Source organism: Grampus griseus (assembly GCF_964374135.1).
Source record: "Grampus griseus genome assembly, chromosome: 5".
Lineage (NCBI taxonomy): Eukaryota > Metazoa > Chordata > Mammalia > Artiodactyla > Delphinidae > Grampus > Grampus griseus.
Genome location: NC_138998.1, coordinates 131,221,493 through 131,249,120, shown reverse-complemented (window position 1 = coordinate 131,249,120; position 27,628 = coordinate 131,221,493). Strand labels below are relative to the sequence as shown.

Genomic DNA, 27,628 nt, shown 5'->3' with positions numbered 1-27,628 from the left:
AAGTCGTAGAATGTTGATAACGTTAGGGACCACAGGGTTCTTTGGAGGTAACATGGTTGTTTTTAGATGAGGAGACAGCTTCCCAGCTGGGGCCCCCAAGGTTAAATAGCTTGTTCAAGGCCCCACAATCAACCTGTAGTCAAGTTGCTGTTAGAATTCAGATTTGATTTTCACGTCCTCAGTATCTTTATTTTTGGCTGCGTTGGGTCTTTGTTGCTGCGCGCGGGCTTTCTCTAGTTGTGGCGAGCGGGGGCTGCTCTTCATTGCGGTGCGCGGGCTTCTCATTGTGGTGGCTTCTCCTGTTTCAGAGGACGGGCTCTAGGCACTCAGGCTTCAGTAGTTGTGGCTCGCGGGCTCCAGAGCGCAGGCTCAGTAGTTGTGGCACACGGGCTTAGTTGCTCTGCGGCATGTGGGATCTTCCCGGACCAGGGTTTGAGCCTGTGTCCCCTGTGTTGGCAGGCGGATTCTTAACCACTGTGCCACCAGGGAAGTCCCCCCGTATCATTTTTATTACATGTTTTTTTCTTTACCTTAGAAATTACGGGAGGAAAGAAGGTAATTAGCCATTTAGACTCCAAAGGAACAAACTTCTGTGAAAATACCCCAGCAGAGGTCACGGTGGATGGCCTTGGCCTCCCATCCAGTCTGGGCCCCCCAGGCAGGCTGTCCCACATCGGTGTTGGAGCACAGGGCAGCATCAGTGGTCCAGGGTTGGGACGGGGGGAGGAGGTGTCGGCCCCGTTGCATTCAAGGGCCAAGTGACCCAGGGCGCGTGTGAGCCCCCTTTGCTGTGGCGGTTTCCTCAGTGGGAGGCCGATGGGCTGGGTGTTAGCCCTGTGCTGTCTGAAGTGTGGCCAGGCCCCACTCTCCCCACCAGCTGATTAGAGTTTAGGCAGTGGGCTGATGCCTGGGGAGGGGTGACGTCTCCGAAGGACTGGACATCCTCACGTGGTTCCTGGGCCGCAAGAGAAGCCCGTGTGCTGTGTAGAACTAAGGTGTCTTAACTGCGTTTTAATTCTTGAGAACTAATAACCTGGGTAAGGGTTGGAAAGCCCCGAGGGGGCAGGGATGTATGTCTGACCGCCCCCCAGGGCCCTGCTCCCCTGCTCCAGCCGGCCACGGGGTGTCCTGTTGGCACTATGGTGAGGGACTGTCTGCTTGTGCTCACAGAGGAGCACATGTATTTGAAGGTCAACAAGCTCCTGCTGTCCCACGAGTACCTGAACGTGAGCAAAGTTCCAGGCTTCTACCAGCTCTTCTACAGCTCGGACTTCGAGGTAAGGCCCTGAGGTCTCGGGGTCCTGGAAAGACTCCTAAATGGGGTGCTCAGCCACTGCGCTGACGTTTCCCCGAGGAGACTGTCAGCTGCAGAGCACAGGCCGGGGTGGAGCTCGGGGCCAGGCGGGCCTGTGTGTGGAAACGCCTCCCATTCCACACCTTGATTCTTGGGTGTCTCCTCAGACCTCACAGACTGCTCCAGAGGCCTCGAGTCATGGCCTCCTCGCTGTATTTTCTTGGCGAAGCCCGGGGTTGAATACTAATGTGCTTTTACAGAACACCCCCTGTGAGTAAGCACAGTTCACTGTGTAAACTTGACTTGGTCCCTTATTCCTGACCTGGAGAAATGGAAGCAGAGAGGAGATGGAGGGTTTTTAATAACATACCCAGAAACGGAGGGTGGGGGCGGCTGTGCTGCAGCCTTTGCCCCCAGTTGAAAGTACTGGCGTTGGAAGAGTTTTCAGGGGAAAAGGCCTTCACTTATTTAACAATAGTTTCTTGGTTGCTTGGGTTACAGCAGAAGACAGAGCGGGAGTGGATGTTTGGGCTTCTGCGCCAGGGGATGCGGGACAAGTACTGCTACGAGCTCTGCGCCAGGCGGGGCGTCCTCCACGTCATCCTGTCCTTCTTCAGCAGCCCGCTCTGCGACGACGTGGCCCAGGTAGGCGGCCAGCGCTCCTGGGGGGCTGAGGCCTGGGCCCTTGCACGGGGTGCCATCTGCCAGCCAAGTCCCCGTGGAGTCTCACCCAGCCTGGCCTCCCGATTCTACGTTAGCCTCCGGTGTCCTGGCCTGGGGGCAGGGCCTGTGGAGAGGGAGGGAGGTGATGAGTACCCAGGTGGCTCTGGAACGGCTGAAAGCTCTAGAAACTCGTCACCCCATAAATGACTGAGGTGCTTGGAGACACGCCCGAGCCACCAGGATGTCTCACGATGCACAGAAGCTGCAGGTTCTCAAAACCCAGCTGAGAAAATGAGTCGGGAGTCAAGCCTGCCTGCCTCACAGCTGACGAGGGAGTCTGCACGTTAGCTCTGCCCCTGGAGCCAGAGCTCATGTCGTGCGAGACATAACTGGGAGAATTCATCAGTGTTTTGATTGATTTCTAGCCGGGTCAGCTTCTGCTTGTGGTATCGTGTAAAATGTGGGTAAATAGCAGTGAGTTTGAATAACCCGAATTCGAGTGCGGTAGATTTCTATTGTTTACAGCCTGTGAGAGCTCTAAGGCACCCAGTTAACAGCTCCAGCAGGAGTCCCACCGTTCTGTCCCCTCCAGGTGGCAAAATCAAGGCAATGAACGAGCCGCCTGCAGTTCATGGCTGGGCTAGAAACGGGTCCGCCCTCCTCCCCACTCAGGCTGCCCCAGATGCGGGCCGTGTGGCTTCCGTGCTGCGTCTCTGCTTGTGGTGGACTAGCGGGTGGGCGTCCCCGGGCCCGAGCTCGCTGTGGCCGTCTGTGTGCTCTGGCCGTCACTGTGGGGAAGGGTGGTCCCACGCGGCCACCACCCTTGCGGACTTAGCAGATGGTACGTGCAGCCCCCGCCTGTAACTGGAACATAGCATTCTGTTTTTTAAAGTGTTCCCTGGATCATGTAAGTCAGGTTTTCCCACTGAAGAGTAACTTTCTGTTCTGGGTTTGCAGAATTGGGTTTTGGAAATTCTGCAGAATGCTGCCCGGGATGCCAAATCTGCCTATGAGATCCTGCGGGATTACAGCCTCTTAACGTGGGTCCTACACATCCTGGAGAGCAAGTAAGCACCGTGTGTGTGTGTGTGTGTGTGTGTGTGTCTGTGTGTGTGTATCTGTGTCTGTCTGTGTAACTGTGTCTGTGTGTGTGTGTCTGTGTGTGTGTATCTGTGTCTGTGTAACTGTGTGTGCGTGTGTATCTGTGTGTGTGTGTCTGTATGTGTGTGTGTCTGTGTGTCTGTGTCTGTGTATCTGTGTGTGTGTGTCTGTGTGTGTGTGTGACTGTGTCTGTGTGTGTGTCTGTGTGTCTGTGTGTGTGTGTGTGAGAGTGAGAGAGTGTGTGTGCTGTGCGTCAAGCAGAAGGAGGTGACACGGAGACCGTGCCACCTCCTGCCATCTCTCGTGTCCGCTGGAAGTGTCCCGGAGAATCTGTGTTCCCGAAACAGCATCCTCTACACCACCTTTCCGTCTCTTGTGCCAGGTCCAGGCTCCTCCCCTGGAGTGGGGTCCCCCATCTGAGGTTTCAAGGTCTCTGCCCTTCCTGAGGCAGAAACAGGGAGCTCCTGTTTCAGGAACGCTCATGCGGTGATGTGGGTTCGCACTCCACTCCCGCCCAGGGTCAAGGTGCTCGGCGAAGAGCCGGTGCCGGAGCAGCATTGAGGGCTGGAGTGGGTGTTTGTCTTGTTACTGGGGCTGCTGTCACCGGGTGGCTCAAACGACACAGTTTCATTTTCTCGCCTTCTGGAGGCTGGAAGTCTGAGATCAGGGGGCCAGCATGGTTGGGTTTGGTGGGAGCTCGTTTCCTGGCAAACACACTGCCGACTGTGTCCTCACATGACCAGGGAGAGAGAATGAGAGAGCTCTGGTCTCTTTCTCTTCTTACAGGACATTAATCCCATCATGGGGGCTCCATCCTCATGACTTCTAAGCCTAATGGCTTCCCAAAGGCCCCACCTCCAAATATAGTCCCACTGGGGTTAGGGCTTCAGCATCTGAATGGGGCGGGGGACACGCTTCAGTCCATAGTGTGATGTTTTGATTCCTAACACTCTCCTAACTTTGAGGCTGTGTGAAAAGATGAAGACCTTGTCTCAGCAGACAGCCCTTGGTGGCAGGGATCTTTCTTTCAAACAGCTACCTATGATGATAAGCCTGGGGATATCCAGGCTCTTTCTTGCATTTTTTTTTCCTTTTGTGCATTTTTTAAAAAGAATTAAAAGATTTTTCTCTGAAAGAAAGTGATGTCTTATATCTGAAGGCAGCATTGGCTGATTACCTGTTCCTGGCTGTTACCTTTCTGCTTTAGGGTTGAGTTGTTCTCGTGGGCGGGAAGCCTCTTCTTACGGTGCCGCAGCAGCTCCAGAATGTCCCTCAGTGGGGACTGAGGTGGTTGGCTGTCTAGAAAGGAGGGTTGGGACCTCGCCCTGGGGTGGAGCTGCGTTTCTATAGCAGACATCCTGTGTTCACTTAGATGCTGTGTCCCCCTCTTTGGGGGCTGCAGCGGGAGGTACGAGGATAGATGGCTGGGGGAGAGGGGAGGAGTCTGCCACTTGGGATGGTCACCACCGTCACAGTGTCTTCCATGGTTGCCGCCCACTCCCTCCAGGAGATGTCACTGGGAGGAGAGGATGTGACAGACAGTGGACTTTCCCACATTTGATTTCAGGTTCCTGGAGACTCAGCTGCTCTCCAACCTCATCTCCCTGCTGCACACGCTGTGGGTGACCACCCTGGGGGACAGAGGCGTGGAGGCAGGGGAGCAGCCTCCTTGCAAGCCTGGGTCCCAGGAGCCCCCGAAGCTGCTCGCCCTGCACTTGGTCGACGAGTTCCTCTACGTTCTCCTTGTGCTCACGAAGCACCTGAGGTAAGCCCCTCCCCACTGGCCATGACCCCTTGGAGGTCACGGCTCCACAGGTAGGCTCTGGGCGAGGGCTGCCATCCCTTCGGTGACGTCAGGAAACCTACTTCAGCTGCTCTTCTTTCCACGTCAACTTCAGGAGGTTCCTTTCAAGGCCCTGAGAACTTAGCACACTCGAAAATCCTGTCATTCCAGATCATTTTTAGCAGCAAACCATCTAGTGGACTTTTGGATCCAAGCACTCAAAATGTTTTATAGAAAGAACATATTTCCCATGATCTAAGCCTAGGAAAGTTAAGCTGCTCCCAAACTCGCCTCCGCTTTCATTAGCCTGTGGGCTCCCTTATCCATGAATTCCTTGAAAATTTCAGTATTTTCCCCTTGGAATTACACTCTTGGTTTCCTCAGGAGAGCTCAGTTCTTCTCGGATCCTACTGTGTTAGAGAAAATACACTGTGTGCCCTCAGATTTCTGACTTGGGAGCAGGGGTGTGCTGACTGAAACCAGAGGATCGACAGCCAGTGGGCTGTCATCTCAGAACGAAACTTTCTTGATAAAGAACCGGCGGGCATTTGGTTTTCTGTTGTTCGGAATTCAATTGTTGGATCCATGCCAGAGCGCCCGTTTCTTGTTTTGGGGTTGTCCCGAGACACGCTGGTCTCTGAGAACCGATTGTTATTCAGAATACTGATCGTAAATGTTAAAATTGTGGAAGGCAGATGGTTTTGAATTTTAAATGCCTTAGAACTCGGAGGGACGTGCGTCCCCGCAGCGCCCACCGTCAGGTTTGGCCGTGGGTGTGCCGTCCCCGGGCTTTGCCGAGCCTTTTCCCTCGAGGCTGAGAGTTCCTGAGTCGGAGAGGAACTGGCGGTCCTGGAGCTGTTTAGCGTGGCAGCGGGCACCCTCACCGCAGGCTCTGCCCAGCTCTCCCGGTTTCCAGAGCGCTTTCTGTGCCTCCAGGGTGGAGCTCAGACTCCGGGCCCCATTCTGCCTCCCCTGGAGGGGCTCCCCGTTTCCTGCGCTGTGCGCTGGGCTCCACGCTCTTGTCTGTTGTGAAGGGTCGCCCGGGCTGAGAGTGGACGGTGTGCTGAGCTGCAGGACGAGGTCCTGGGCTGCCGGACAAGGAGGTGGCCCTGGCTCAGTCCGTGGCGTTGGCTCCCGCAGGCCCGCCTTGGCCTCCACCCAGCTCACCAGCTTCTTCGGGGCACTCGACTCCGTGCTGAGGTACCGGGCCACCGTGCTGCAGGCCTTCAGGGACATGAACCGCTTCACCGTGAACGAGACTGTGCTGTCCACCAGGGATGCCCTCGTCCTCCTGCACCAGTGGAGCCTCGTTGAGAGAGACGTCAGGCTCCAGGAGGACCTGAGAGCAGCCGCGGAGAGATGCCAAGTCAGGGAGCTGCTGAGTGAGTGTCGGACCCGCTCCCCAAGCTGTGCTCGCTGCCCCGCGGAGCAGCCGGCGTCTTACCGTCCCTGAGCGGCATGTCTGCAGCTTAGAGACAGGGCCTGTCCGGCTTCATAGCCCGAGAGGGAGCAGGGGGCCGGCTTTGAGTCCCAGCTCTGCCGCTAACCAGCGCTCAGCTGCCAAGATAGCAGTAACGACGGGTCACAGGGAAGCACTGAGCACTCGCTGTGCTCCAAGCGTGGGGACGCATCCCGGGAGGGCACAGCCCGTGGGCCGCCCCACCATCTGCATCTGTGTGTGTGTTAGGGGGTGGGCGGAACACCAGTCTCACCACCTTTTCTCTTTCCTCTGTGTGTGTGTGTGCGCGCATATGTATGTGTGTGTGTGCGTGTATGTGTGTGCGTCCGTGTGCACGCACGTATGTGTGTGCATGTATGTGTGTATATGTGTGTGTGTGGTGTGTGTGTATGTGTGTGTGCGTGTGTGTGGTGTGTGTGTGTGCGCGTGTGTGTATGTGTGGTGTGCGTGTATGTGTGTGGTGTGTGTGTGGTGTGTGTGCATGTGTTGTCTGTGCGTGTATGTGTGCGTGTGTGTGCGTGTGTGTGCGGTGTGTGTGTATGTGTGTGTGGTATGTGTGTGTGGTATGTGTGTGTGCGTGTATGTGTGTGGTGTGTGTGTATGTGTGTGGTGTGTGTGCATGTGCGTGTGTGTGTGTGACAGAAATGCTCAAGGATAAGAACAAGCCAGTTGGGCCAGCCCGAGCCAAAGGCCTCCGGGGCCGGAAGCGGAGGCCTGGGGAGGCTGAGGAGGCGGTGGACCCCGAGCTGCCGGCGTCCACCTTGGAGGCGTGCAGGGGCCTCCTGAGGTCCATCCTGACCCACTGGGGGCCCGTGTTTCCTGACCCCGAACCTGAGAGCGAAGGCCTAGGCCCCGTGGGCGCCGTCACCGTCCTGGTGGCCGGCTGGGTGCTGCGCTCCGCGGCCGCGAGCCCGCTCGGCCGGGTGGAGACGGCGGGCCTCCTGGGCTGGCTCAGGAACCGCATTTTGCTGCGGCCAGCGGTGGTGGCCGACCTCCTTCAGGACAGCGCCGTGGCGAGCGGCATGTTCAGGCTGTATAGCAGGTTCTGCGGCGCCGAGGGGCTGGCGGGGCCCGAGCAGAGCGCGGCCAGCCTCTTCAACGCCGTCATGCTGCAGCTGGGGGCGGCCCGCGGCCCCGCCGGGAGCCCCTACCGGCCGATACTCGAGGCCGTCCACCGCTCTTCTCTGAACGCGGAGGATGCAGCCACGCGAGGTAAGCCTGGTGCTCAGGTCGGAGGCTGAAGAAACGCGGGAGTGGGCCTGGGGTGGGGCGCATCTCCTGTTCCTTAGAGCCTGTCGTAAGCCTTTGGGGGCCCCTCTCCACGGTTCTGAGGATCGCGGAGAGGGCCACGGGGCCCTGAGTGTAGGGGGAGAGGAAATCTCTGCCTTTGCCTTCAGGTGAGAGAGACCTTTAGTGATGGTTTTGCTTACAGTGGAGAAAGGTGCTCACGTCACAGCCTTGCGTCCCACCGGGACGCTCTGTTGCAGAGCAGTGGCTTCCCTAAGTTTCTATCGTTATTACCCACGTGAAGAGTTATGTTTCCTGTCATGGCCAGGGGTGTGTGTGTGTGTGTGTGTGTGTGTGTGTGTGTGTGTGTACATTTGAGCACACGTGCACAAGAGCACACACATGCGCACACACACACACAAGTCACACAATTTATGTGCTTGGTGCTTAGCAGGTTCTTAGTAAAGGTGTGACTGCACAGACGAGGGCACAGCAGAGGCTGTAGGAGGACAGGAGGGAGGCTGTGACCATGTGCAGGTGGCTCCTTCATCCGGGAGGGTGGGCCCTTCACTGGGGATGAGGGACACGAGGGGGAGCAGGGAGGGGGGCGGGCCCACAGCGCAGCAGGTGAGCTCACCTGGTGGCCGGGGTGCCCTGCCCTCTCCTGTGGCCGCCGTCGGGGAATTGAATCTGGGCCTGTAAACCTTCTCACCTGTGCCGCTGAGGGGATGATGGGAAGTGACTCCGGGCTGCTCCTCCCCAGCTTCGGTTGTGGTTCTTGGCCTGGGTGGTCAGCACCACGGAAGAGGCTTGACTTGTAGTAACTTTTTTTTACATTTCACACACATTCATCGCATGAAAAGATAATTTTAAAATGAGCAAGAAAGGTTGACTTATAGTCAAGCAAAGGTGGAATTAATTTATGGCAGTGCGCGCTCACTGCTGTCTGGGGCTTCGCACAGCCCCGGGCCCTTGTGCGTGTGGGCGGGTGACTTGTTTTCCGACTGACCGGATTGCGTTCTAATGGGCTTGTCCCTTTCCTCAGCCACTGCTGCGTTCCTGGTGTCTCTGTACATTAAGGACGTCTGGCTGGGGGCCCAGCGGCCAGACACCCTCTTGACCCACGTCCGGATGGTCCTCGACGCCTCGGAGGACGTAGAAGGTGGTGACGAGGAGGCCGTCGTCAGGCTCTGCAAGGACATCGCGGCCGCGATCCCTGACACTTAACCCCCTGCGGCTGGCGCTTCCGGCTCCAGGCTCTAGGAGTCAGGTTGAGTCAAGGGTTTCCATGGAAGGCCTGCGAGATGACAAGCTCTGAATGTTGACCAGGTGTCCTGACAGGAAAAGTTGGCTTCTTTTAACTGACTGATAAATAATAAGCTCAAGGGACCACGTGTGCGAAGCAGTCAGGGTTACAGTGGGCTTGGGGACCTTCGGGCCGTGAGCCCCAGTCAGCGAAGACCCTTCCTCTTAGGGGCTCATTGTTCCTCAAAGAAATACCACAAATCGAGGTGGCGCTTCTGAGTGCGTAAGGGATTCATGGACTTTAAAGCCGCAGTGTCCAGAGATATATCAGGCAGAAGAGCAAGAAGAGAGACGTGTAAAGTTTGCCTTAAGGCTTTAAAACAAAGCTTTGTGGAACTTTTTGAATGAATAAGCCCTGCCAGTGTTGTGTTAAGTTATTTTAGGAAATAAAAAGGATGTTACACTAAATCCTTAAAGTATGGAATTGTTTTGACTTTTGCTTTGGAAAGACAGCCTATATTTTTAAAACTTCTGTTTCAAAGGGGGATTTAGAATTTTATAACTTGTTAATAAACGTCTGTTTTTGTTAGGTTTTTGTGTTTTGTTTAATTGATGTGATCACAGGCTCTTTTTATTCTACAGAGACCTGCATTTCAGAGGTCAGGATTTGACTTGTAAGATTCCTACATTAACTGATACTGTAGCTGACGAACGTGGACTATGAAGTTTCATGGGTTTCCCAGATAAAACTTGGTCCTGATCACTTAAAGCTCTGCATGTACCCTCCTGCACACCCAGGTAGGTGCCCAGGGGTCTGCTGGGCCCTCGTGCCGCGTCAGCACACGCATTCCCTGTCTGCCGCCTGGGAGGTGGCTGTTTATTTGCCCATATGATGTTTATTGCACTGGCAATGGCTTGATTTCAGCTTAAACATTTACACTTTTGTCTCCTTCCAGTGTCGTTTAGACTCTTTTCAGGTTTGTTTGTTTCTTTTTGCGGTACGCGGGCCTCTCACTGTTGTGGCCTCTCCCGTTGCGGAGCACGGGCTCCAGACGCGCAGGCTCAGCGGCCATGGCTCACGGGCCCAGCTGCTCCACAGCATGTGGGATCCTCCCGGACCGGGGCACGAACCCGTGTCCCCTGCATCGGCAGGCGGACTCTCAACCACTGCGCCACCAGGGAAGCCCTTTTCTGGTTTTTTTAATGACTTAAGATTTTTACCAAGACAAGAGTAACGCTTCTGGGCATTTGTCCCCTTCCCACAGTGGGGCTCATCGTCTAGAAGACAAGGAGCATTTACCTCCCCTATTCCCTCGCCTGCAAAACACCCACAACAATATTCTTAGAATGTCGTGAAGCCAGAGTCCTACGTTTAGATTCAAGCTGGAAAGCCCATGTGGTCCTTTCTGCCCTCTTTCTGCATCTCTGGAGCCCATCAGTCTCCCTTCCCCCATCTTCCCTTCTAACCCGCTGTCCCCCAGGCTGGCGAGGCCAGGCCTGGCCCTCACCTTACAGGATTATTTTTCAGTCACTTGGGATGGGGGGCGGTGAGGTGTATGGGCTTTGTGGTATGGTGCTGGCACCCTGCCAGGGGCAGGCTGTCGGGCACTAGAGAACTACGTCCATCGGGGGTCTCGGATCAGACGTCACACGAAGTCACACAGCACGGGATCCTCCTGCCACTCGGGCTTAAGCCTTGCCTGCTGCGCCCGACTGCCCTGTCCGGGGAGACGCCGCCCTGGGCTCTGTCTGTGAAAGGCCTTGGGGAGGTCGGAGGAGTGGCTCAGGTCCCCTGACCACAGTCAGCGAGTCTGGCCGGGCACACACTGCCCCATCTTAGTGACAGTGGGTGTCCGTGGGGGATGGAGGGGGACCTGGCAGGCACTCCCTGGGCATCCTAAAGAAGGTGCAGATCAGCCAGCGAACTCAGAGTTGATAAAAAAAACATTGCAGAAGTAATAGCGGAAACTATGAAGTGACATGGTAGAGATCAGTGAATATTTTTTAATCTTATTTCATACATATTTTACTTTTCTATCCTTCCTAAAGCAGCATGAGCAGTAAATAGGCAGGTTAAGTGCACTAAAGGAAACGAGCAATATTTGGGGCCTCCTCCCTCGGCCAGATGGGCTGTTGCCAGCCTTGGGTAAATGCATACATGCGCCCCCTTGTACAGTCATTCTTGACCTAGTTGCACATCGTGCTACCTGTAACCAGGCTTTCAGAGGGCACGTGTGTGTCCAGGTTGGTTTGAGTTCCCCGGCTCACTCAGCAATGGCCCTGGATTGGGTTGTTGGTTCTACCGTCGAGAGGTTCTGTCTGCAGGGGAGGCTCACTGGGCTTGAAGTTCCTGACATCAGCTGGTGCCGTGCGGGTCCCCATCGAGGGCCAGTTCCCAGAGGAGAGCAGGGTGGCCCTGGGGGGTGGAAGGGGGCCGAGGTGGAGGGACTCTCCTGCTGCAGCTGCTGGATGGGGCCTGACGCTCTGCCACCTGGTTCCTCGACCGAGCTCGGTAGAGGCAGCGGGGTCCCCTGGGGGGCCCCGTGGTGCTGGGGTTGCTTCCAGACACAGAAGGGGAGGTTGAGGCCGAGACTCCAGGGGCACGTTGGGTGGTGCTGGGCATTGTTCCTGTGGACAGAGCAGAGGGAAGGAAGCGTCCAAGCTGCCCAGAGAACTGTCCTTCCCCGGGTTGGGGAGGGGACTCCCTGCTGCACCCTCCTGCCTGGCCAAAGCCTGCAGGGGAGAGTCACAGGGCGAGAGCCCCTCTGCCGGGGAAGCAGGCCCAGGGCTGGGGTGGGGGGCTCAGCCTGGCTCACCAAGGCTACCACAGTGGAGAAATGGAAGAGAAGAGGAAGTGCTCGATGGTGACCCTGACCTTGGGGCTTTCCCTCTGACCTCATGTCACAGATTCACAGCTGGTGGAGGCAGGGGTGGGGGGATGGGAGGGGGGGAGGTTGACCTTCCGTCCATCCACGTGTTTGAGTGTAGCTCATCTCGTGTCCGTACCTCATACCAACTTGTATCTGAGCCAGAAATCCATCCTCCCTGGATGGACCCTCCTGCACTCGAGGTGCTGGGGGCACAGGACACATCCCGCCTGCCTTTAGTTTGATTAGTGAAGTGGGATGATAACTGCCTTGTGGGTATCAGGATGAGATAAGGCCATGTACCGATAGCTGTCTAAGCTAGAGAACTAGTTCAAATGTGGTTATAATTGGAACGTGAATGAAGAAGGCCAGGAAGGGAGCACGAAGGAGCTAAGCCCTCCTTCCAGATGACTCAAATGATGCTAGCACAATCTTTTTTTTTTTTTCGATCATGGAAAGAACGACTCTTTGGGAAGCAGCTCAGCATTCTCTTTCCTAAGTCTAACTAAGGATCTATTTGGCAGTCCTGAGCATTCCTTGTCACAAAGTTCCTGGAGAGCATTTTCTGTAGTAAGCCATGCGGCCAGTCAGGACAAAGAGCGTCATTATTTTGCCCTGTGGTAAAACTGTAGCCCAGAAGATGCTAAAACCCCTGTGCCCACCAGGCTGGGGAACCTTCCGCTGGGAGGTAGCTGAGTATCCTCGCAAGCTGTCCCTAGCACAGGGCTTGCTCCAAGTCACCGCAGAAAAGTAGAAAAGACAGTCAATTTCATTAGTTTGTCCCTCGGGGATCTCTTGGGGGTAAAAATCTGCTTAGCTTCAATGTGAGTTCTGAAAACTGAAAGAATGGATTTCTTCATTGCTCGAAAGCTGGTCCCCGCCTCCCACATGTGACCAAGGGAACCAGAATGACCTGGTGTGTGTAGACCCGGTGCATGAGACACTATGGACAGGGCGGGTGGACGAGGGGATAGGAGAGACAGGCCCCTCCAGGCAGGTCTGTGAATCCGCAGGCCCTCGGGGAACTGGCAGGGGGACCCCATCAGGCAGGGGGGCTGCCCTCTGATTCTTTCAGGGGCTTGGAGGCTCCTCTTCCCCTCCTCTCAGAACAGCTCTGCCCACCTCTCCCTGCTCCCAGCTGCCTGTGCTGACTCACGGTTCCCACATCCCAGGAGTTCTTGGTCCATCATGGTACCCAGCCACCGTCTTCCTCTGGCCCCCTCAGTGCCTCGTGGCCCCAGCTCCCCTGCCAGGCCATATGTTTCTAGGGGCAGTGGCCAGCCCTGGACCAGCCCTCTCCGGGTTGGTTGCCCACCCCTGGTCCCAGGAGCTATGGCAGGGGGAGAGGGGGTGTAGGGCCCCTTGTCCTTAGGACAGCGGCGGCTGTGTTGGGCGGATTCAGCTGGAAGGGAAAGTTGGATGCGGGAGGCCAGTTGCGTAGCACAGGAGAATTAACATACAACGAGCTCGGCTCTAGTGGCTACTTGGAGCGCACGGACTGTGCCTCCAATTTAACTTCCGCTTCATGGTCTTCAACAGCTTCACTGAGTTATGGTCTACACACCACAAAGTTCACCCGTTTAAAGTTTATAATTCAATGGTCTTTAGTACGTTCCCTGAGTTGTGCGACCATCACCACAATCTATGTTGGAATAGTTACCTCGTGCCCCAGAGAAACCCTGTGCCCCTTAGCAGTCAGCCCCGCTTACTCTGCCTTCTCCCAGCCCTGGGCAACCGCTAATCTGCTTCCTGTCTGTGGGTTTGCCTCTTCTAGACATTTCACATCCAGGGAATCACACCACGTGTGGTCTTCAGTGCCTCACCTCTTTCACGTAGCACAGTGTTTCCAGGGGTCATCCACGTTGTGGCATGAATCAGGGCTTTATTCCTTTTTATGGCCTAATAATATTCCACCTGGGACATACGGGTACCCCCTATTTAGCCCCTCACGTGGCCACTTACCACATACCTCCTCCTGTCCTTACTTTCCTCGTCTGCGGGGAGGCTGGCCAGGACATGGACAGAAGCAGCAGGAACAGGAAGACCACGAAAGCTGCCAGGCTCACCCAGAAGGCGATGACGATCGAATCTGTGGGAGGCAGACACGTGTCTCCACGTCAGTGTGATGTCACAGGGCCCACGGCCGGGAAGCGAGGGCCCCCATGTGCTGTGGGGATGGGGCTCTGGGGCTAAGTCTTCTCGGCTGTGATGGGGGGTGGAGGTACGGGGGCAGATTTTTCCATTAATGATAACCTTGGGAAGGAAACGGGCAGCAGCAGGGACCTGGCGTTTTTCCCAGGGCCACGGGCCTCTCGGTGAGTTTAGGGGGCTTATTGAGGGGAAAAAACAGTGAATGAAGTTGGGTGACACCTCATGGGTTTGCTTTTTCAGCTGCTACTGATGATCAGAGAATGGATTTCCCCTCCTCCCTTCCTCTCGGGAGGGAGAAGAAAGAGCTGTGAGCAACTTCTCGTGGCAAGACGCCCTCCCCTCCCCTGTGAGGGCTGCAGCCCCTACCAGCCTGGTTAGGGACACCTTCAAAGACCCCAAGATCAGAGACTTAGAAAAAAAGATGTGCGCTAGGCAACTGTGCCAGCCTGCCGCATGAAGGGCCAGGCCCTTCCCGCTGTGGAGTTGTCACCCGAGGTCTGCCACGGCCAGCCTGCTAGAGGTGGAAAGAGCCGGTCCCTTTCTTTCCGAGGGACAGGCCTAGCTGCGGGGCAGTGGCAGGAGGAAAAAGCACTATTGCAGCCACTACTCTGGCTGTATCTGTGGCCGGAGGTGAAAGTACGCGGGGAAAACGGGAAAGATGCTTAGTCTCTTCTGGGCCCTGGGTAGATCCTGGCAGGTCAGGAGGTTCCTTTCTCTGAGACTCTGGGTCTGGAACTTTCGGCAAGTTGCTAGGGAACTGCAGGGGTATAGTTTCTCCTGGGGGTTGTGTTTGGCTCTGGGCACAGAGGACCAGGCTCATAATTAGTGTCTGCAAGTATCTTCTCCCAGACACACTCATGCCCCCAGGACAAGATGCCCCAGACCAGGATATGCTAGGCACCTACATGTGTGACCAAAGGAAGCCACTGAAGGATAGTAATCAACAGGCATGTATTAAGCACGTACAGGAGCCAGGCTTTGCTGGGGGCTGTTAAGGATTCAGAGGGGGCCAACCTGCCCACCAGAAATCGCTGACCCCCTTCAGGATGCTGCATCTCTCCCCCAGCATCCTCGGCACTCCTGCTGCACTGCCTGTGCCAGCCGTGCCCTGCCTTCTGCTGGGTTCTGTTCAAACAAAAGATGTTCTTGTGATGGATTCAAATGAAAAGATGTTTATAAATGGGTGAACAAATGAACAAATAACTGAATGGAGGACTAGAGATCTATGAGTCATTTGTGGGGTAAATAATAGTAATTTAGTAAAGACCGTTACCACTGCCCTCTATGATCCAAGACAGGTAGAGGGAGAAACTGAGACTTTGAAAGAGTCGATTTTAGGTCCTAAAAGTGTCGAAAACAGGTAATAAGGAACAGATGCAGTATCTGCAAAAAGAATCCTGGACCTCCACCACCTAGTAATGCATCAGCAACTCGGCACTCACACTGAAGAGACGACAAGGACAGCAAAGCTTTGCAAGGACAGCAGAGCCCCCCAGGCTGACTCTCACATCCTCTCTGCTTTCTGTCCCTGACCTGAGAAACCGATGGGGGTGCCCTAGAGCAACAGACTGTTGTAGGGGCCCTATGGGCTCCTGGGAAACAGGAAATGAGGTTGTTGCCATCCGTCTTAAGCTTAAGGACTTTTTAAAAAAATTTTTATTGGAGTATAGTTGATTTACAATGTTGTGTTAGTTTCAGGTATACAACAAAGTGAATCAGTTATACGTATACATATATCCACTCTTTTTTTTAGATTCTTTTCCCATATAGGCCATTACAGAGTATTGAGTAGAGAGTTTCCTGTGCTGTACGGTAGGTTCTTATTAGTTATCTATTTCATATACAGTAGTGTGTATACGTCAATCAAAAGAAGCCTCTGGGGCTTCCCTGGTGGCACAGTGGTTGAGAGTCCGCCTGCCGATGCAGGGGACACGGGTTCGTGCCCCGGTCCGGGAGGATCCCACATGCCGCGGAGCAGCTGGGCCCGTGAGCCATGGCCGCTGAGCCTGCGCGTCCGGAGCCTGTGCGCCGCAATGGGAGAGGCCACAACAGTGAGAGGCCCGCGTACCGCAAAAAAAAAAAAAAGAAGCCTCTGACTTCCTCAGTGTTCCTTGCCTGCTCACTGTGTATTATTCCACAATACCTGCTTCGGTTCAGCTCTGTCCCAAAGAGTCCCAATTTATTGTATAACCCTCAAAGTATAAGAGTATGTATGTTTTCAGAAAATATGGTTTGGGATTTTTATTGTATAAGGAAGTTTCAGATTTCTGCAGACACTAACGCTCTTTTACTTTCATAAAAGTAATGCAGGATTTGAGGTCTTTGGCACCTACGTAAGTTCCGTCAGAGCCTCTAAGAAAACAGCCCCCAAAGCTGAGCAGTTGAGACGCCCCCTCCCCTCTCCCAGGCTCCCCTCCCCCAGGCTCACGCTCTCTGTCCCAGCCCTTGGTCATTATCCCCAGACGCTGAGCAGGAAATGAGATGTTACCGCTCCCAGAACACAGCGTCTTCAGAGAAGTGAAATTTTCATTTCGCCAGACCAAAAAGGCGAACAGTAGCCACTAGCTGTTTCCTGTACCACATTCTATTTCATCGTGTTCTGTTGAAAAACACGACCAAGAAAATAGGGTTTTTTCCTCTTCTTCCTGAAGGTTCAACCTAAGTGCTTGAGAGAACGTTTTGTACCAAGGGTGAGAGCTGTCATTCCCCAGTGTTGGAAATGTTTAAACATCCATGGGCTTGTCTTTACAACAAGGAGCACCAGGCTGGCTTGACAAGGAAACTGGTCCAGCCACGGAAAACTCCCCTTCCCTTCCCTCTTCTCCAAGGCCCTAGAATAAAATGAACCCCAAGGTTTTTCCCTTCTTGGGGAATAATGACGGGGTTAAGGGCCTAGGCTCTGGAGGCTAACAAATTCTGACCTGGTCATTTCCTAGCTGTTGGATCTCAGGCAATCTTTTTTACATCTCTAAATTTATTAACAGATAAACTCCTTATCTGTTAAATGGGGATAATAGTATGTGTTTTTTGGCTGTTAGGCAAATTAAATAAAATAATATGTATATGCAATGTACATGGCACAATTCCTTGTTTAATGGTCGTGAACCAATGTATAAATAGAACTAATATTATTTCAGTTACGAGGGCTTTGTGGCAAGTAATATCACAGTATCCTTCAAGCTCACTAAAATGTAAGCTATGAGTGAAGGTAATTGTAGCATAGACTGCTGGCTGTCAATCCTAATGTTTGCTTTCACGTGCTTCCATAGTAATAGAACCCCTCCTTTAGCAGGTCACATGGCTTCCTGGCATGAAGACTACATTTCCCAGCCTCCCTTTCAGTTAGTAGGGTCATGAGACAAGGTTCTGGCCAATGAGATGTGAGTGGAGCTGTTACAAGACGGTTCTAGGAGTCCTTCTGCAGAGATGGCTGGATTTCTAAAACCCATGTCCCTTCTTATGCCCTTACTCCATTTTGTTGCCCAGAACATGGATGTGATGGCTAGAGCCAGGCTTGGATGGCAGGGATGGCAGAGATATGAGCTAGAACAAAGCTACTTCTTGAAGATTTCATGGAGCTGACATACCATCCCATCCTTCAAACTTGTACATGAAAGAGAAATCAACATCTGTTTTATCTGGAACTCTGTTAATTTAACCAATTTTCTCTATTGAATCTGTAAAAAAATTGACTTTTTAAATGAACATATCAAAACTGACAAATCCAAATGAATGCGGACCTTCAAAATAATCATCTGCTCTCTTCCACAGTCATCTAAATTTTCCTAAAATACATACGATGATCAAACATTTATAAATTCTTCTTTTGCAATTACCTTGAAGGACACATACACACACACACACCAATTTTGCTACTTTATGAGATATTTTATTTTTGACACCCAGCTGGTATCAATCAGCTTAAGTCCATTCACCTGATTGGTTTCTGGGTGATTCTTAACTATTTCTCAGAAGCAAATCCACTCTCCAAAGACATACATAATTTATCTCTGTGGACATTTCATAGAATGTGTCATGGCCACCAAAGTCATTTCCAAAGTAAGAGTTCCAAGCAGTTTTTGAGCAATGACAGACTCATTCAAGTTTGGCAGCTCCACATGGGGCTAGCTAGATGGGAAATTTGTTCCAAGGTAAACATACTCATATCTTTGTTTAAAAATCACTTTCACTGCTTACGTCACGTCCATGGAACTGACCATTTGCTGAAGACTTAAACATCATAATTAAAGTTGTAACCTGAACTTCATCCCTCCGACCAAAAGAGAAGAGTTATATAGAGGTCCTTTGTTCAATCTTTACCCTGAAGTCTATGCATTGTGTTCAGAAGAGATTGGTTAGTGGTGTTTTTCCTCTCCTAGCTGTCAGAGAAGCAGATGAATAGACTGCCTTATTATTATTTACTTTTTAACACCTTTATTGGAGTATAATTGCTTTACAGTGGTGTGTTAGTTTCTGCTGTATAACAAAGTGAATCAGCTATACATATACATATATCCCCATATCTCCTCCCTCTTGCGTCTGCCTCCCACCCTCCCTATCCCACCCCTCTAGGTGGTCACAAAGCACCGAGCTGATCTCCCTCTGCTATGAGGCTGCTTCCCACTAGCTACCTATTTTACATTTGATGATGTCTATATGTCCATGCCACTCTCTCACTTCATCCCAGCTTACCAGACTGCCTTATTATTGAAGCCGCCAGAAGCAGTGCATCAGCAGAAGTCAATATGGGCCATGACGAATTCTTCCTAACCTCTAATTAAAGGAAGAAGACATACTGACCTGAGAGGTAACTAATACAGCCGTAAAGCCAGACACTACCCAAGGAAAATCAACTCATCTCACTCCTCCCTGCAAGGGAGTACTTGAGTAGCATCTGGAGACTCATGGTATTAAAATAATCTGTATGGTTGCTATAAGACTGGAATATGGGACTGTTTTTTTCTCCTAAGCTTAGCCGCTGAAAAGGGAACAAATAGAAGATCAAACGTGTCATCAGTCTGTTCAGGCAGGGTCTCAGGAAACAGATTTGCATTTTCCACCTTTCTGACAGTGTTGGGAAGATTCTTAACCTTTCCGTGAAACAGAAGCCACGTCTGAAAAATCACAAGGGTAACAATCCTTGTGACGTCCCTGTAACAGAATCACACCAGATTTTAAGCCATCCTGGGAAAGGGCAACCCACAGCCTTCAAGTCAGCACTCAATGCTCATAAAAGTATATCTAAATCCCTAGACGTTTCCAATTATCTGCCCAACCATGATGGAATAAATTGCACTGTCTGGGCATGAACACAAAAATCTTAAAATCCTTCCTGCTTGTTAGGTTAACACATGAGCTCGGGGATTTTTGTCTTCTATTTTTGTCTTCTCTACTTGACACAGGAGTTGAACCCAGCCTGGACTTCACCATGTCTACCAGCTGCCCTAGGTGACCTTCTAGTGAGACGATCTGAGCGAGAGCTTTGCCTCTTTGCCCAAAGCATTCCCAGCATCTTTCTGTCTTTGATGCGCACTCCTGCAGAGACCTGGGATATGATGCCTTCTGATTTGTTTGACTGGGTTGGCGATCCAGCCCAGAGGAACTGGCAGGGAGAGAAAGTCACATCTGTCAGTAAAGGAGGTCACCTGCTTGCTGTGGTTGACCTCTGTCCACCCTCACCTGGACTCACGCTTACCTTACTGTACCTTCGAAGCCAGGTAACAGAGCATCCCTGAGACTGCCCAATGCTGCCTTTTGCTGATCATCACAGAAAACAAAAGTGACACAGTGATAACGGGAGCACAGAGATTGGATGAGGAACATTGCTGCTTTTGCATTTTTTAGGCTTTTTCTTTTTTAGTGAACTTTTTTGAATTCAAATACTAAGGACAGAAATAGGCGAGACATCTTTACTTAACACACAACAGTGGAAGAAGTTCTTCTCTCCCCAAGGCCACTGCTTATAAGAGCAACATTCTGGAAACATTCTATATGCTCAAAGATACATATTTCTAGAACACCATGCAGCTATTTGCAAAATTTTTGTGAAAGAATATTTAACAACATGGGAAAAGAAAATACTGTGAGGTCAGTAAGAGCAGGGTACAAAATAGCATACACAGCCAGATCTGATTTGAAATATATCTAGGAGACAGGATGTGCATAGTGAATTCTCTCTGTCTGCTTCAGCTGATGGCCAAGACAAAGGTGCCACTATAGACTGAATGTTTGTGTCTCCTACGCACCATTCATATGTGGAAGCCCTAATCCCCAGTGCAATGATTTTTGGACGTGGGGCCTTTGAGAGGTAATTAGAGTTAGATGAGGTCATGAGGGTGAAGCCCTCATTAGGATTAGTGACCTCATAAGAAGAGAAAGAGACACACATACACTCTTTCACCATTTGCACCAAGGAAAGGCCTTGTGAGCAGACAAAGAGAAGGTGCCCATCTACAAGCCAGGAAGCAAGTGCTCACCAGACAGAGAATCTACTGCCACATTGATCTTGGACTTCCAGCCTCCAGAACTGTGAGAAATAAATATCTGTTATTGAAGCCACCCAGCCTGTGATATTTTGTTATAGCAGCCCAAGGAGACCAAGACAGGGCTTGACTACTTAAAATCTGACTTGGTGATGTTTAGCTCTGAGGAATTTTCTTTAGAGACAGTAGATAGTATTAGGAGTCCCCCAAGACCCTCATCTTGTAGGAGAGGGTGCCCTGCCCTCGAGTCCATGGGGACAACCCAGGGCATTCCCTATGTGTCTGTTGCATACTTCCCAGCCTGCAGATCTGTGGGAAATAAATTTCTGTTGTTTTTAATCCACCCAGTCTATAGTACTTTGTTATAGCAGACTGAAAGGACTAATACAGGCTGCTGTAACGAAGTACCATGTCTGGGGTAACTTAAACTACAGACATTAATTTTCTCACAGTTCCGGAGGTTGGAGGTCCAAGACCAAAGTGTCAGCAGGGTCGGTTTCTTCTGGGGCCTCTCTCCTTGGCCTGTCTTTCACTGGGTCCTCTCATGGTCATCCCCCTGTGTGTGTCTGTGTTCTAATCTCTTCTTACAAGGGCACCAGTCGCTCTGGATTACGGCCCAGCCTAATGACCTCATTTTAACTTAATCACCTCTGTAAAGGTCTTATCTCCAAATACTGTCACCTTCTGGGGTACTGGGAGTTAGAACCTCAACATAAGAATTTGGTGGGGGGCCGGGGGACACAATTCAGCCTATAACACCCAGGAAGGACAAACTTGGAAGGGGTTCAGACCTCCCTGGAGGAGATGTGGTTTGGCCACTGGATGGCAGAGGGGTTGGGTCATTCAGCCAGGCCTGAGTTTGCCTGGAGCTGCTGGACACACCATGGAGAGCCCTCTGGAGGCCTGGTGGGTGGGTGGGGGTGTTGAGGGGGAAGAGAGGAAGATGGAGGAGTTGTGGCACCTCCCCCACCGACCACAGGTTGCCCGGGGGCTTTGGTTTCTTTGTCTACATGGTTGCAGAGAGGTTATTGCCACACCGAGGCTGCAAGATCTCAGGGAGACGGTGTTCTGGGCCAGGGACCGGGGCTAGTTCCCCCAGACGTCCCCACGCCCTCACTGCTGAACCCCCAGCCCTGGTGCTCCAGCGGTGCCCTCCAGAGCCCTCTCCTGAGAAAGCCTAACACGTGCTCACTTTAAAGAAAATTCCATCGTTGATCACAGAGCCTATTTTGAAGGGCGCATTCAGAGCTGAGAGGCAATAAATTGATAATTGGTGCAAATATTCATCATAAAAATTAATAATGTGTGCAAGAGCAGCCTACTTCACATTAGTTTATTCATTCATTCAGCAAACAGCTATTGTGTGCCTACTGTGTGCTAGGCACTATTTAGGAGCTCGTGGGGGAGAAAGAGAGAGAGAGAGAGAGAGGTGGACAAAGGTTCCTGCTCTGCTGGATCTGACATCCTGGTGAGAATCTGCCCCCTGATCATGAAAAGTGTCCTGGGAAGAGTCCTGAGGCATCAGAGCTGGAATTTAGGTCGTGGCTCTGTGACTAGTCAGCTGCGTGACATTAAGTAAGTCACTTGGCCTCTCTGAGCCTCACATACTTCTATTCCCATGGCTGTAACACCGGAGCATGCTCATTCGTTCACTTATGCGGCCGCTCCCTCCTATACTGTGAACTCCTAAGGGTAGGGATCTTTTCAACTTTATGCTTCCAGCCCCAGCACATGGCTGTTTCCTGCCCACGTGTCACCACTACCCTACCGACCCTCACATTTATATGTTCACCAGAGCCATTTTCTTAGCAAGCAAATCGGCCCTTGTCTCTTCCCTGCTTACAATTTTAAATGACTCCCTGCAGTTTACAGGGATCCTCCAAGGCTGGCCTGCAAGAACCTGGCCCCCGGGGATCTGGAGCTCATCCTTTGTCACCCTTCCCAAAACACCGTCCCGGAAACACATCTTTTACCTACAGGAGTGTAACTGTTCTCTACCCTGCACCAGCCCCCTGAGTAGCAGGCAAATTCTAATCAATTTTTTGGACTCAGCTTTGCCACATCTTCCCTGGGAAGCCTTCCTTCACCTCACAGGTGTCCTTCCCTGTGCTCTGTGGGCAACTTTTGCAAATCTCCAGCCTAACACCGTTAACTGAATAAATGTTTATTACTGATCAGTATCTCCCACTTGACGGGACAGTTGAGGATAAACAGAGTAACCTGCTTGATCTCTTCCTCGAGCCAGTGTCATCTACAAAAGGGGTCTGGTCTAGACTAAGAGAGACTCCAGGGACCAGACGCAGCTCATCAGCATGGAGTGGACAAAATAGCTCTCATGCACATTTGGGGGGAACTGGGAACATTTGAATATAGACCGGAGATTAGATGATACTAAGAAATAATTGTTGAAGAGTTTAGATGTACTGTGATGTCCTAACTTTTAATAGTTTCCTAAATTTGGTGGAGGAGTGTCATGAGGTCTGTAACCTACTTGGAAATACATCATCACAAAATAGATCAACATGGTAATAAAATAAAATAGTTGTTGGGCTTCCCTGGTGGTGCAGTGGTTGAGAGTCCGCCTGCCGACGCAGGGGACACGGGTTTGTGCCCCGGTCCGGGAAGATCCCACATGCCACGGAGCGGCTGGGCCCGTGAGCCATGGCCGCTGAGCCTGTGCGTCCGGAGCCTATGCTCCGCAATGGGAGAGGCCACAACAGTCAGAGGCCTGCGTACCGGGAAAAAAAAAAAAAAGTTGTTAAAAAAAAAATCGAGGACATGGATTTAGTCCATTTGCTTTTATACTTCCAGCTCCCAGTGCAACTGTCTGACGTGTAATGTATAGTGCAGAATTTTGATTGTTGAATTAATCATGAGCAATGGCCAGAAGGTGGGAAAAGGTATGGAGTGTTTCTGGTGTGGAAGTGGATGTCTTTGAAAAGATTGAAAATAAAATTGACAGTTCCTAATTTCAGAGGGACTACCAGGAGGAAAAGGGGGCTTAGACCTATTGGGGAGGGCAGGGGCAGGGAAATGAGCAAAGGGCACATGGTTGAGCCTGGAGTCCCTCCTATGCAGGGACGCCGTGAACAGTTACACAGGCTGCACACTGCTCAAGGGACCCCACCTGAATGGGTTGTGATTAGCTGTGTGCCCAAAGGAGGAGGCTTTTTCTAATTTTTCTCTACCATGGGGGTTAGTGGCAGCCCTGTTCCTATGTTTGTGGGGCTTGAGGAAGGAGAGGAGAATTAAGGTGACCATCCGATGTGCCTGGATTTCTCAATATGCATCCATGGGACAGTCCTGGGCAAACCTAGAAGGTTGGTCGCCCTCAGTATGGCAGCAAGAGAAAGAAGAGATTGAGGAGATGGAAGTGAAGATGGAGAGAGACTGAAACCAGGGGACAGAAGGAGATAAACTTGTAGGTTGATGTTTTCCAAAGGGACCAGAAAATGGAGTCATTGTCACCAGCTGATAACACAACTTCCCACAAGCTCGGTGGCCTGTCCTCCCCACCTGAGCTCTGCTGAGCACCCACTGGACCCAGCCTCATACAGTTACAGACAGGCCCAGGGAGGAGAGAGGGCACCCAAGGGAGTTCTCAGTTTCCCCTCAGCAGCTCCAGGCAGGAGTCATTACAAAACAGCACACAAAGTAGGAGTGCAATTGTATGTGGGTGTATAGGTGTGTGTGTATGTCCAGGCATGCACGTGTGTATGTGCCTGTGTGCACATGAGGATACGGACACAGAACCACCCTAATTGGCTAGGCACCAAAACGTTAACACTGATTTTTTTCTGACTGGTAGAGTGAAGTCATTTATTAAGGAGCATATCAACCTTTAAAAAATATATTTAAAAAATGTGGTCAGGGCTTCCCTGGTGGCGCAGTGGTTGGGAATCCACCTGCAAACAGGAATAAAGGATCCCAGAAGGAGCACCTCTCCCTGTGGGTGTCAAAGATTCCTGATATCTAGGGGTTGGGTATAAAATGGTATCTGATATCCATTGTAATAAATCTGGAGTTAACATTCTAAGACATTAGGATACTTTTGAGACAGAATATTCTTTTAAGATGGATTTTTAAAAAAATAAATGAGATTTAAAATTTTTCTTATTTTATTTTTTTAATTAGTTAATTAATTTTTGGCCACACCACCACATGGCTTGTGGGATCTTAGTTCCCCGACCAGGGATCGAACCTGGCGCCCTCGGCAGTGAAAGCACCGAGTCCTAACCACTGGACCGCCAGGGAATTTCCTTAAGATGGATTTCTTGATAGAGTTTAATTTATTTGTTTGGGGTTCCAATAAGCTGGGTGAGTTTCTTCAAATTGTAGATATCATGTTTTCTATTGTCTGTATGCAGATATGGGAGAGTTATTTTGTCAGTCCCCTAAGATGCATAACTTGAATCCTTGCTATGAAAATACCAATCGATGTTTACTCTTCATGGGAGAGATGACCCAGCAACTGGCTTCCGCCTGTAGGAGTCAAAAGCCGCCAACATCTAGCTTGTCTGGGGGGTGGTAAGGCGGTGACTTGTCTCTCTGGTGAGATTCCTCGCTGAGATAATCTTTACTGGGTTTGGGAGTTTGAGGAGGAATTTCTTATTTGATCTCATTTCTAGCTCCCCAGTTTGTAAACTTCCAACTCTAGTTCAAGTGTGCAAGAAAGAACATCTCAAACCTCATACACAATTTAGAGAACACCAGCCGTTTTTGTCAGAAACGGAAGTTGTTTGTGGGTAAGGGGGGAAGGGCAGAGGACTGAGATCATGTGTTCTAAGATTCTAGAGTTGCAAACGGTCCTCCCACCCAAAGCAGCTGGGAGACTCTTTGGAGCCCAGGTGGTGGCTGAGAGGGGTGTCTGGCATACGAAAGGACAGGAGTGTCTGAAGCGGAGCCAGAATTTTATTTAATTCGTGTTAATTTTAAAAAGTCTTTCCTGAATGCAGATCTACATGTTGTCCAGATCAATATGTATCCCGAAGTTCTGAACTTTTGATAATATACTTATGTGGGCTTTGATTTCAAATCTGCCACTTTCTCCCTATTACTATATGTCTTCCTTATTGTGAGTCGTAGGTGAAAAAAATCTGCATTTTAATGTCATGATTATATACCTTGTATCAGAAAACACAGGCCAAATCATTTTCCCCCCAAATGTTTTGCTACAGTGTCAGGGATACAGGAAGTCCTCAGCAAACATGAAACAGAAGTCCTCAGCTTCTGCAAGTTGTAAATGAAACAGGAAACAGGAACACTTCCTAACCAGACATTCTATAGGACTTCCCCCAAGGGCCCTGCCAGGGATCGGCCTCCTTTTATTAAATGATACCATCCGAGTGAATTTCAGTTTCGAGCTGGTGTGTAACAGACTATCTTCCTTTTCATACGAGAAGCATCCGGTTCCTTCAAAGGACTGCGTTCATTTTTTGAAGGACATAGTGTGTGATGGTAGTGAAATCCCAAGGAACCCAAGGGACTTCAGAATAGGCAGAGAGGATGGGCTCCTGAAACTGAGACTTTGTTTTTGTTTTGTTTTGTTTTACATGTTCATTCACTCAGTCAACTCATTATCTTGACTGACTAGCTGGAATAATCAGAGGAGATCGCTGACAAAGTACCAAGTTACGCAAGAGATAAAGGCTGGGCTGGGGCAAGGAGGAAAAGGATGTTTACTTGTCTGGTTGTCCTTCCTGAGACTGTGAAGATGAAGCACTGGTGGGTATTTTAATAAGAATTAGTAAGTCACACATCTTAGGAGTGGACACAGTAACTCTCTCCCACATCTGTATAGAGACAACAGAAAACGTGAAATCTGCAATTTGAAGAAACTCATCTAGCTTATTGGAACCCCAGACAAATCTAACTCTATCAAGAAATCTATCTTACCAGTAGATTCTGCTCCCAAAGTGTCTTAGCCTCTCAGGAGGTTAGTTCCAAACTTATTACAGAAGATAACAGGTACACCCGCCACCCCCCGCCATTCCCTTATATCCACGAGCTCAAGTCATATTCTGGCTTCCCGGTGGGCATCTGCTGTAGTTCTTAAGTGAATGGAGAAAAGTCATTTGGGCCAACCCCCAGCCTCTGCCCGGCCAGCTTTCCCAGTTCGGGACTCACCCCCAGCCTCTGCCTGGCCAGCTTTCCCAGTTCGGGACTCACCCCCAGCCTCTTCCTGGCCAGCTTTCCCAGTTCGGGACTCACCCCCAGCCTCTGCCTGGCCAGCTTTCCCAGTTCGGGACTCACTCCCAGCCTCTGCCTGGCCAGCTTTCCCAGTTCGGGACTCACTCCCAGCCTCTGCCTGGCCAGCTTTCCCAGTTCGGGACTCACGTTTGCTGGCCTTCAGCTTCTTCTCATCCACGGGAATGAGGTCCAGGTAGTCCAGGTAGTATTCGTAGCTGTCGTATGCGGTAGAGGCATTGGTCCGGTTGGCCATGCCTGCAGCGCTGGCAGGTGGCCCCTGCGGAGCTGCTCAGAGCTCTACCAGGAGGTTGCCCGGCTGATTTCTGTAAAATCATCCAAGTGTGTCTGTGGGTCTCCAGGCTCAAGGTCTGCCCACTTATCAGAGCCGCTGGGCTCAGAGGAAGGTCAGAGGGGTGGGCCTGACATCTTCAGTGTTCAAGTAGAGCGTTCCATCCTGCCCTGCTTGACGGAACTCCAAGACAAACAGAGCTACAAGGCTGGAGCCTGCAGTCCCAGTGCAGTTCCAGGTTGGCCCTCAGCGTCAGGACAGGAAAACAGATCCCCCAGGGCCCCTTGAAAGGCAAGATGTGGTCTACGATTGGAAAGGACAGTCACATTCTACCTTAAGTACTAAAAAGTTAATCAGCAAATCAAAAGCCTGTCAGTGCCCTTGACTTGCATTAAGGCAGTGCTTGGTGCTATTAAGCAACCAGCAAATCACTGGCTTAGATTCCTTATCCGAGGGCCTGAGTGATGTCAACCCTGAACTTGCAACCTCTCGTGTCCACGTCAGCAATTAATTAAACCAAAAGAGCACTCCTCTCCAATTGAGCACACTTCGCAGCTTTCATCTGAGCCCCCAAGAAGCAATCAGTCAGTTGCCTCTGTTCAGACAGGCTGTTTTTTGTGTCAAGATCCCACATGGACTGTGCTCTTGGGAAATAGGGCCCCAGGGTGAATAGGGTTCACCAGCCCTCTGCTGACGACACACGGGACAAGGATTCTGCTGGTCAGGGCCTGACTCCAAGTTGTACACTCACTTTTCTAGGAGCACAGATGCAGTCAACAGGAACATTCTTCCTCTCATTCCAAGTACTGGGAATGAGAAGCTCTAAATGTGAGAGGATCCCTAGAATTAGTTACAAAATCAAAATGCACAGAATGATG

General features: G+C 51.3%; 2 protein-coding genes across 2 annotated transcripts in view; one reads left to right on the top strand and one right to left on the bottom strand.

Moving 5' to 3' along the window:
• URB1 (URB1 ribosome biogenesis homolog) overlaps positions 1 to 9,344 on the top strand; it is a 65,199-nt gene extending 55,855 nt beyond the window's left edge. Inside the window, exons 33-39 of the mRNA XM_082654745.1 lie at positions 1,171 to 1,277; positions 1,796 to 1,939; positions 2,915 to 3,024; positions 4,626 to 4,823; positions 5,982 to 6,223; positions 6,943 to 7,512; positions 8,573 to 9,344. Coding sequence (XP_082510871.1) covers positions 1,171 to 1,277; positions 1,796 to 1,939; positions 2,915 to 3,024; positions 4,626 to 4,823; positions 5,982 to 6,223; positions 6,943 to 7,512; positions 8,573 to 8,754 — 1,553 coding nt within the window. The 3' untranslated portion in view covers positions 8,755 to 9,344. The remainder of the gene's footprint in view (positions 1 to 1,170; positions 1,278 to 1,795; positions 1,940 to 2,914; positions 3,025 to 4,625; positions 4,824 to 5,981; positions 6,224 to 6,942; positions 7,513 to 8,572) is intronic.
• A 1,692-nt stretch (positions 9,345 to 11,036) lies between these two features.
• MRAP (melanocortin 2 receptor accessory protein) lies at positions 11,037 to 26,714 on the bottom strand (the record flags this gene model as incomplete). Its single annotated transcript, XM_082655353.1, has 3 exons — positions 11,037 to 11,387; positions 13,625 to 13,728; positions 26,609 to 26,714. The coding sequence occupies 3 exons, from the start codon at positions 26,712 to 26,714 to the stop codon at positions 11,037 to 11,039; spliced, it is 561 nt and encodes a 186-aa protein (XP_082511479.1).
• Positions 26,715 to 27,628: the final 914 nt, after the last annotated feature.